Below are 9,996 nucleotides of genomic sequence, written 5' to 3' on the forward strand. Positions count from 1 at the left end.
TCTTTCCTGCAACTGCTGAAGCTCTGTCTCTGGCACCTTAGAGGAGCCAGAGAGCTGACACCCAACACCTTCTGCTCCATCTGTCCTCTTCTGTCTTCACTACTCCTTTTCCTTCTGGTTTCCAAGGTCTTGCCTCTGGTTTGGAACCCCAAAGTGGCCCCCTCATTAGGCCATCCCAAAGCTGCCTGCCCCCAGGCCACTCATATCAGCCCAAGCTCCTGGTTTCCTTAAAGGCAGCCTGTACTTGTTTGATGAGGCCATGCCAGAGCTCACCCAGAGCTCTAACTCCATTTCCCCTTCACTGCGGATGCAGCTTCTCTAACCCCACCTGGCTTCACTCTCCTTAGGGCTGAAGAATCCGAACTGACTGTCCTTGGTGGTTGGTTGGCATTGTTTTCAGGGCTGAGAGAGGAGGCTGATTAGTTAATGGTGCGAAGGGAAGGGGGTGGGGGCAGGGAAGCAGAGCTCTATGCCCAGCTCTGGGCTTGCCAGGGCAAACAGCAACCCCTGCAGACAGACAATCGCATCCATCCCCTCCAAGCCCAGGCCAGTCCAGAGATTCACTCTGGGGGTGGGGAGCCATGGTCTTCCCCTTCCTCTCTGCCCCCCACCCTTGGCTCCAAGCCCCAGGGCTGGCTGGCTAGGCTTGGGCCCTACTGGAGACTTATGGAGAGGGAGGAGGGTCAGCGCGTTCTGAAGGCATGGCTGATGTGGTTTGCTGGTCATCTCTGCGTCATCAGAGCGCCCTCCCAGAGCCTTCTCTCAGGTTGCCTGCCCAAGTCTGGGATGTGCTTCCTCACTCTGCTCCTCCCCCAACCCGCAGCAAGGCGGCCTGGCCAGGCCCCTATTTGACCCTCCCTGCCCTAGGAGCCCCCGGCCAAGGTGGGGGGTCTGAGGCAAGAGCCCACCCCACTCCCTAGAGCCATAGTTCAAGAGGCCAGAAGAACAGGGTTTGGGGAGAAGGGGAGCTGCAGGCTGCCCACACCCCGCTGTGTGGCAGACCCCACTCAGGCCCGGCTGCCTGAAGCCAGATCTGATTCCTCCTCCAGGCCCCACCCCCAGCTCCTGAGCAGCAATCGCACTGTTGGGGAGCCTGGGGGTCGCTGGGTGGCCCGCGTGGAGCCCGGCTGTAGTAGGGGTCCTTTCAACTGCCAGGAATGGGAACAGGTTTTCTGGGGTCAAGCTGGAGAACTTGTACCCAATTAACTCATTCGGGTGAGAGGAAACTGAGTCCCAGGCTAAGCACTCAATAAGCAAAGAGTCCAGGAAAAAATTCTGAAGGCCTGGGCTTGGACAAGTGAGAAAAGGCCTTGGGCCCGTGAGTTCAGCTCCCTGCCCCCTTCCTTTAGTCAAGGACGGCCCTGCAGGGGCTCGGGCTCGGGCTCGGAGGAGCAGCCCTAAGGCACCATCTCCCCTGCCCCCTGCCCCGGACGGTAACCCTGGGTCTGCGGGGTCCGGCCCGGCTTTGTTCCCTCAAAAGGCCAGCACCGCGAGGCGGGGCCGTGCGGGGCGGCGGCAGTCGCAGTAGAGCAGTCCCGGGCCGCGACCGTGGCCGGCTGATTTCTATGGGGCGGGGGTCTGGCGGGTGCAGGCGGAGGCGGAGAGGGGACCTGAATGGGCGGCCCGGGTCCGCGGCTCCTCCGCCAGGAGGTCCGCCAGGGCTGCACTGGCTGGTAGGGGCTGAGCGGGGTGAGCGCTGCTGGTTCTGACCGGGCGACTCTGGCCACTCCTGCCGGCATCCCCTTGCTGCAGCCTCCGGGGTCAGTCCGGCCAGAGATACCTGTCTCTGCCCGCGCACCCGTCCCAAGCTGGGGGCTGGAGGCCGACTCTGGCTTCGCCCGGGGTGGGGCTCTGCGGTGCGCCGACGACCCCCCCAGGGCAGTGGCGCCCGGGGCCCCGCAGGGGACCCAGGAGGGCGGCGGGGCGGGGCCACCTGCGCTCGGCCCCCCTCCCCCATTCCCTCCTCCTCCCCTCCCCTCCCCCTCCCCTCCCCTCCCCTCCCCTCCCCTCCCTCCTTCCCTTCCCTTCCCCTCCCTCCCCTCCCCTCCTCTTCCCTCCCTCCCCTCCCCCTCCCTCTCCTCTTCCCTCCCCTCCCCTCCCCTCCCCCTTCCCTTCCCCTCCCCTCCCTCCCCTCCCCTCCTCTTCCCACCCCCCCTCCTCTTCCCCCTCCCCTCCCCTCCCCTCCTCTTCCCCCTCCTCTTCCCCCCCTCCCTCCCCCCCGCTGACGTCAGCGCTGCGGTCCGGGAGCCGCCTCACTTGGCGCTCGCCCTCCGCTGGGAAGCATGGGGCCGTCCGGGCTCCTCTGCGCCTTCCTGCTGGCCGCCTGCTGCTGCTGCCGCCGCGCCGCGGGTGAGTGAGGTCGCTGGGGGCCCGCACCCGGGTGGCCCGAGCTGCGCGCGCCCCTCCTTCCCGGGTCCCGGCGCCGGGCGCGCGCCACTCCGTCCAGCCAGTTTGCAGCCTCGATTCCAGTACCGGGCGCGGGAGTGGGGGGGCGGGGGCGGCTGCGGGCCGCGCGGGAAGGGGTGCGGCCGAGCCGCAGGGGCGCGGGGGGACTCCTCAGGTGCTTTGCTCTGGGGCCCGCACTGGGAGTGGTGGCGGGGTGCGCAGCTAGAGAGCACGCTCCCCAAATCGTGGATTCCGCGCCCGCCTGTTGCTGAAGAGGCAGCTTTCCTAGCTGGAGGGGCGCGCCTGCCCTCCCCCCTCTCCCGGAGCGCGGGCTGCGAGCCAGGCTGGAGGTGCGGGGCCGGGATGGGCGGCTCCCGCCCGAGCGGGGCGCCGGCCGGGGCTGGGGGAGGTGCGGGGCGCCGCCGTCCACCCGGACCGGGTCGCGGGTGCGGGAGGAGGTCGCGGCTCCGCGAGCGGGAGCGCGCTGCACCTGTTGCAGCTCGGGGCGTGGGCCCTCGGGGAGCCGGCGCGGGCTAGCTCGGGGCGGCGCTCGGGCGTCCGCGCTGCCCTTGTATGGCCGCGGCGGTGCCGCAGGTTTCTTTTGGCTCCTTCTCCCAGATCGCAGCCGCTGTCCGGCTGGGCCAGGGGAGGACGAGGTGTAGCCAGCTCCTCGGTCTGACGCCCAGTGCGACAGCGTCCGGGGGTAACCGGGGCTGCTGCCCCCCCAGCTGTTTCTGGGGAAGGGGCTAAGTCAAGCTCCACAGCGTCCGCAGGTCCAGCCCACCCCGCCCGCTCTTCTAGATCTGGGGGAAGGGAACCAGGGATCTGAGGCTTCTGCTGGGGCCTGAGGACCATAGCATCTGTCCTCCTTGTCTGGGAGCCAGACCAGGGCAACAACCCAGAGCCCAGGCAGACTGGGTCCCAGAGTGAGTTTAGGCAGACGGAGCCCCGGAGTGAGTTTAGGCAGACTGGGTCCCAGAGTGAGTCCAGGCAGACTGGGTCCCAGAGTGAGTTTAGGCAGACTGGGTCCCAGAGTGAGTTAGGCAGACGGAGTCCTGGAGTGAGTTTAGGCAGACAGGGTCCCGGAGTGAGTCCAGGTCAGACTGGGTCCCAGAGTGAGTCCAGGCAGACAGGGTCCCGGAGTGAGCCCAGGCAGACTGGGTCCCGGAGTGAGCCCAGGCAGACAGGGTCCCGGAGTGAGCCCAGGCAGACAGGGTCCCGGAGTGAGCCCAGGCAGACAGGGTCCCGGAGTGAGCCCAGGCAGACTGGGTCCCGGAGTGAGTCCAGGCAGACTGGGTCCCGGAGTGAGTCCAGGTCAGACGGGGTCCCGGAGTGAGTCCAGGCAGACTGGGTCCCGGAGTGAGTCCAGGCAGACTGGGTCCCGGAGTGAGTCCAGGTCAGACGGGGTCCCGGAGTGAGTCCAGGTCAGACGGGGTCCCGGAGTGAGTCCAGGTCAGACGGGGTCCCGGAGTGAGTCCAGGTCAGACGGGGTCCCGGAGTGAGTTTAGGCAGACTGCGTCCCAGAGTGAGGCCAGGCAGACTGGGTCCCAGAGTCCAGGCAGCGGGCATCAAGTGACATCACCTCCTGACAGAGCAGGCAGCACACTGGCACCACTGACGTCATTCCTGCCCACTGCCTGGCCCTTGTCTTGACCCCTAGGAGAGACTGTGACCCCTGCATACTCACAAGACTCCCAGGATGGGTCCCCTGATTGTGCGGGGTGTTCATGGAGGTGCTGCTTAGGGAACATGAAAGGGGAGCTTCTGGCCAGTATTGAACCAGTGTGTCTTGTGGGGGACTTGGAGAGGGGTTTTGAGGGGCAAAAGGTAGAGTAGTGATGTCTTCTTCTGGGTGTGGGGACACAAAGCGGCCTGTGTGCCCAGCCTGGCACATACCCTACATTCCCACACTCTGAGCTCACTTGGAGAGGAGGGGCCTGGGAGGAAAGGGGGCCTTCCTTTTGGCGCGAAGCCTGGGTTGCCCCTCTCGCCACCTCGTCTGGGAGGGGCCTGGCTGTCTGGGTCTCTGCTCCAATGACCAGAGATGACCATCCCAACTCCCCTGAACTGGAAGAGGGCTGGTCCGAGGCAAAGAGTAGAGAGTGGTTGAGGGTTGGGGGAGGACAGCCCCTTCTCAGACGTCCGAAGTGGCAGGAAGAACAGCTGCAGTGAGCGGGTGTGCAAGGAGGGGGTGGAGGGCAGCTGGAGCTGACACAACTGCTGGGTTTCCCTCACCCCCAGGTGTGCCCGGAGCGGCGGAGCAGCCGGAGCCGGAGCTGGTGGAGGTGGAAGTGGGCAGCACAGCCCTGCTCAAGTGTGGCCCCTCCCATTCCCCGGGCAACTTCAGCCACGCTGACTGGTTCTCTGTGAGTGCTGAGGCTGCAGAGGGCACAACGGTGGGGAGACGGCACCCTGCCTGTAGCCCAGCACCCCCCTCCTCTACTGCCTCCCTTCAGGTCCACAAGGAGAAGCCGACACTCATCTTCCGCGTGCGCCAGGGCCGAGGGGAGAGCGAGCCTGGGGAGTACCAGCATCGGCTCAGCCTCCAGGACAAAGGGCCCACCCTGGCCCTGACAGATGTCACCCCCCATGATGAGCGCATCTTCCTGTGCCAGGGCAAGCGCCCTCGGTCCCAGGAGCATCGAATCCAGCTCCGTGTCTACAGTGAGTGCCCCTCCTGCCTTGCGGGCAATGTGGGTGGATGAAGTGCTGGTCCCATGTCCCCCATTTCTCTCCCTGTAGAAGCTCCAGAGGAGCCAAGCATCCAGGCCAATGGCTTGGGCATTTCTGTGAACAGTAGGGAGCCTGAGGAGGTGAGCTACTTGGAGGTGGCCAGGTGGTAGGAGGAGTTAAGGTGGGGCTTGGCGAGGTCTCAGGGAGGAAGACTCATCCTGTCCTTCTTAGGTTGCTACCTGTGTGGGGAGGAATGGGTACCCGGTTCCTCAAGTCATCTGGTACAAGGACGGCCGGCCCCTGAAGGAGCAGAAGAACCGTAAGTAGTCCTCTCAGCCCTTAAAAACCACCTTACATTTTATTTTACTTTTTTTTAAAGTGCACTTGAAAATGTTTTCATAAGAATTTAAACTGTATTAAAAATCTAGAAGGAAGATTTCCTCCCTGCCCCAGATACACACCCTGCCCTAGAATTCATCTCTACTATTAGTGTGTGTGTTTTTTTAATCACCCAAGGATATTTTTTCCATTGCTTTTCAGAGAGTGGAAGGAGAGAGAGAGACATATCGATCAGTTGCCTCCCGCATGTACCCTGACCGGGGCTGGGATCGAGCCTGCAACTCAGGTACGTGCCCTTGGCTGGAACTGAACCCAGGACCCTTCATTCCATGGGTCGGCGCTCTAACCACTGAGCCAAACCGGCCAGGGCTAGTGTGTGTTCTTTTAAGCCTATTTCTATGTCCTTACATATGTAAACAAAGGCTTTTGTTTTTTATTACCTAAATTAGTATTTCTCAACCAGGGGCGGTTCTTCCCCCTCTCCAGGACATTTGACAATGTCCGGAGGTATTTTTAGTTGTCACGAATGGAGGGATGCTTAGTGGCACCCAGTGGGCAGAGGTCAGGGATGCTGCTAAACATCCTACAAGCACAGGACAGCCCCCAGCAAAGGATTATCAGGTCCAAAATGGCAACGGTGCCGAGGTGGAGAACACCTGGTCTCAGTGGTGGTGTGTAGTACACGCTTTTGTATGGTTTCGTGTTCCCTTTGACATGAGCCTTGGAAACCTGTGCAGGTCAGTCTGTTTAGACGGACCTGATTGTTCAGCATGCTGCCCAGTGTTCCATTCGTCCTCGTGTTAGTGGGCCTCTAGAGTGTTTCCTCATGTGTTTTTTCCATCACTGCAGCATGATTTGCACACACCCTTGTATGTGTGCTATGTGTGTTTGTCTTGGGTAGGTAACGAGCAGTGACGGTGCTGGGTTGAAGGGTGGCAGCTTGCCTTTTGTACCTGGCCCTGGGCAAGTACAGATGGGGTCCCTTCAGGTCTCCTCTGCCAACTCCTGCAGAGACCACAGTGGGTCAGAGGTAGGCTGAGGCCAAGCCCCCTCCCCTTCCTCCCTGCCCAGAGGTCCACATCCAGTCGTCCCAGATTGTGGAGTCCAGTGGTCTGTACACCTTGCGGAGCGTCCTGAAGGCCCAGCTGCTTAAGGAAGACAAAGATGCCCACTTTTACTGTGAGCTCAGCTACAGGCTGCCCAGTGGGAACCACATGAAGGAGTCGAGGGAAGTCACTGTCCCTGTTTTCTGTGAGTACTGACTTGAATTGGGGCCCCGCCTGGGGGAGACTCCTGCTGTCCTCTCCCCACCCAGCGTGGCAGTGTGGGCAGCGAGCTACCCCCTTTGCTGTGCAGACCCAGCAGAGAAAGTGTGGTTGGAAGTGGAGCCCGTGGGAGCGCTTAAGGAAGGGGATCGCGTGGAAATCAGGTGTTTGGCTGATGGCAACCCCCCACCCCACTTCAGCATCAGCAAGCAGGTGCCAAGGGCGTTGTACACCCGGGTGCCGACTGGGATGTGAGGGGGCAGAGGGTACTCTGCTCACCTGTCATCCTCCCCCAGAACCGCAGCACCAGGGAGATGGTGGAGGAGACGACCGTTGACAACGGGGTCCTGGTCCTGGCCCCTGCCCAGAAGGAGCACAGCGGGCTCTACGAGTGTCAGGGCCTGGACCTGGAAACCACGGCTTCCCTGCTGAGTGACCAACAGGAGCTGCTGGTGAACTGTGAGGGGCTGGGGGCCCAGGACGGGGACTTGGCCGGGCAAGAGGGAATCCACCCCACCCTGCCCCACAGCGCTGACACTGTTGCTGTGTCCCCAGATGTGTCTGATGTCTTGGTGAGCCCCGCAGCCCCTGAAAGCCAAGAGGGCAGCAACCTCACCCTGACTTGTGAAGCAGAGAGTAACCAAGCCCTTGAGTTCCAGTGGCTGAGAGAAAAGGTACCAAGGCGGCCCTGGGGCTGCGGGTGGGTGAAGTCAGGAGTGACTTCTGACACATCTCTCACCCCAGACAGGCAGGGTGCTGGGCCAGGGGCCTGTGCTTGACTTACACAACCTGAACCGGGAGGCAGAGGGAGGATACCGCTGTGTGGCATCTGTGCCCAGTGTACCCGGCCTGAACTCCACACAGCTGGTCAACGTGGCCATTTTTGGTGAGGCCCTTTGAGCAGAGATCGTGTGGCCCCTTGAAGCCACCCCAAATTGGGTGCTTCAAGCTCTTTGAGGACAAAAGGCCTCCCACTGCCCTGGAGTACTCAGTGGCGAGGGGGAGGTAGGCCAGCAGAGTTCGCTGCCTCACCCACCCCTGCCCCTCCAGGACCTCCATGGATGGCATTGAAGGAAAGGAAGATGTGGGTTCAGGAGAACATGGTGTTGAATCTGTCTTGTGAGGCGTCAGGACATCCTCGGCCCACCATCTCCTGGAGTGTGGGCGGCAAGGTGAGCAGGCACCCTCATCTTTCCATGCTCTGTGCTCCCGCTGATTCCTGCCTGGCTTCACTGCCGCCTCTGGACACCCCCAGCCCCTGAGCGGCTGCTCCTTCCTTGTAGGCAAGCGAGCAAGACCAAGGTCCACAGAGTGTCCTGAGCATCCTGAATGTCCTTGTGACTCCAGAGCTGTTGGAGACCGGTGCTGAGTGTGTGGCTTCCAACTCCCTGGGCAGAAATACCACCATCATTTTCCTGGAGCTGGGTAAGGGCCTTACCCTGCAGAGTATGTCCAGGGGCATGTCCAGGCATGGGCATCAGCTTATGCTTTTCCAAACCTCTGTCCCAACCCACTTAATTGGTCTCCCACCAGAGTCCAACAGAACCACTGGGCTCACCACCACCACTGTCAGTCCTCATGCCAGAGCCAACAGCACCTCCACAGGTATGCTGGGCCTGGCCCCTCATTCTGCCCTGCCGCCCCTGGGAAGCCCTCTTCTGCCAGCCCTTGGCTGGGTGGGCAGCGATGGAAACCTGGCAGCCTGGGGCGGGGGCTGACTAGGAGTGTCTTTGTGGGACAGAGAAGAAGCTGCCGGAGCCCAAAAGCAAGGGTGTGGTCATCGTGGCTGTGACAGTGTGCCTCCTGGTCCTGGCTCTGCTGGGTGCTGTCCTCTATTTCTTCTACAAGAAGGGCAAGCTGCCGTGTGGGCGGTCAGGCAAACAAGAGATGTAAGCGCTGTTCCTGGCACCCTGCCCCCACCCATCTTGTGCTACCCAGCTTGCTGCTTCTTCAGGATGTTCCCCTGCTTGCCCGGCGCCCCCTCACCCCTCAGGAGCAGGAGTGGGACGGGGTCTGAGTGCTCCGTGCTTTCCTGCCCACCTCCAAGCTTCCGTTAATCACACCGCCTCCCTTTCACGCATTACCCGTTTCCCTTCCCCGTGCTCGCCCCAGGGCACTGAAGAGCCTATTGCCCAGCCCAGTCCTTTCCAAGGGCCCCTGTCCTTCCTTCCCCCCCGAGTTGCCAACCTCTTGCCTCCCTTCCTCCTCCCAGAACGCTGCCCCCATCTCGTAAGAGTGACTTTGTAGTTGAAGTTAAGTCAGATAAGCTCCCAGAAGAGATGGGCCTCCTACAGGGCAGCAACGGTGACAAGAGGGCTCCAGGAGACCAGGTAGGAGGCAGTTGCTATGGCCAGTGCCTGACACAGCTTCAGGGACTGGGGACAACGGGCTTACGGTTCTCCCCCCGAAACTAACTTTGTCCTTTTTCTCTGCTGGAGATTGGGAGCAGACCCCATCTTGCCCCCTAACACTATTCACAGATGGTAGGGCCAGGCAAGTGGCTGAGGGACCCTGGACAAGGTAGATCCCAGGACTGAGAGCAAAGACCCGTCCCCTCGCCATCACCATTTCCCAGACGGCACTTGCGGCTCAGGCTGCGGGCTGTGAAGGGGCCCGGCTGCCTCGGGGCCTAGACTGCCGCATGCCGCCTGCCCCCTGCCCGCCGGGCTCCCCTGCGGGCTGCTGCACCTGGCGCATCCGCTCGTGCTTCGTCCCTCCTGGTGCCCGCACACTGAGCTCTGCTCCTCATCTCCATGTCCCCTCTCACTTCTCTCCCCCCATTTTTAGGGAGAGAAATACATCGATCTGAGGCACTAGCCACGGAGCCACACTGAGCTCCGCTTCCGCTGGCGCGTCTGCTCCCTGCTCGCCCTCCCCAGCACTCAGGACTGTCACCAAAGCCTCTCAAGTGAAGGACAGAGACCACCCCTGCCCCTCACCTGCAGACCCCACTTCAGAGGGCTGGCCAGGACCAGGGCGCTCCCAAGCAGGACCTCACGCGGCCCTGGCAGCCCCTCCTGGGGCCACCCCACCGTCTTGAAGTGTTGAGTGCTGCTCATTCCCGAGGGGCTCAATGTTCAGGAGGCGGTAGGAGGGCTCCTTGCAGAACGTTTTCTCTTTACCCACATGGTGGATATATGTCACCGTCTTCTACCAACAGCTGCGGAACCAGGTGGCCTGTTTGCCTTGAGGGGGTTCCTGCCCCACAGCTGGCTTCACGGTTGAGTGTATCACTGCAGGTGGGGCACACTGAGCCAGGCCCTCCTCCCCGGGTGGCGTGTGGTGTGCCCTGGCGTGAGCCTGCCCAGCAGTGTGGAGACCAGTTGCCTGCCTG

At 62.1% G+C, this 9,996-nt stretch overlaps 1 protein-coding gene across 3 annotated transcripts; it reads left to right on the plus strand.

Annotated features, from left to right (window-relative positions):
* Positions 1 to 2,267: 2,267 nt before the first annotated feature.
* On the plus strand, positions 2,268 to 9,996 carry MCAM (melanoma cell adhesion molecule). Of its 3 annotated transcripts, XM_087821480.1 has the most exons (16): positions 2,268 to 2,349; positions 4,627 to 4,751; positions 4,842 to 5,049; positions 5,128 to 5,198; positions 5,290 to 5,377; positions 6,469 to 6,648; positions 6,754 to 6,875; positions 6,959 to 7,121; positions 7,218 to 7,336; positions 7,407 to 7,548; positions 7,713 to 7,834; positions 7,946 to 8,087; positions 8,196 to 8,267; positions 8,404 to 8,551; positions 8,875 to 8,992; positions 9,450 to 9,996. In XM_087821480.1, the coding sequence occupies exons 1-16, from the start codon at positions 2,283 to 2,285 to the stop codon at positions 9,477 to 9,479; spliced, it is 1,917 nt and encodes a 638-aa protein (XP_087677606.1). In that variant the 5' UTR covers positions 2,268 to 2,282; the 3' UTR covers positions 9,480 to 9,996. The 3 variants fall into 3 exon arrangements, with proteins under 3 accessions (XP_087677606.1, XP_087677605.1, XP_087677607.1); XM_087821479.1 differs by having other exon boundaries at positions 7,946 to 8,267; XM_087821481.1 differs by lacking the exon at positions 8,875 to 8,992.

This window comes from Miniopterus natalensis, chromosome 11 (assembly GCF_054644295.1).
Source record: "Miniopterus natalensis isolate mMinNat1 chromosome 11, mMinNat1.hap1, whole genome shotgun sequence".
Taxonomy (NCBI): Eukaryota; Metazoa; Chordata; class Mammalia; order Chiroptera; family Miniopteridae; genus Miniopterus; species Miniopterus natalensis.

Coding starts and splice junctions, on each gene's coding strand:
- MCAM (XM_087821479.1), top strand. CDS start 2,283: ATGGGGCCGTCCGGGCTCCTCTGCGCCTTCCTGCTGGCCGCCTGCTGC. Junction 7,122..7,217: donor ACAGGAGCTGCTGGTGAACT/GTGAGGGGCTGG, acceptor CTGTGTCCCCAG/ATGTGTCTGATGTCTTGGTG. Junction 8,552..8,874: donor CGGTCAGGCAAACAAGAGAT/GTAAGCGCTGTT, acceptor TCCTCCTCCCAG/AACGCTGCCCCCATCTCGTA.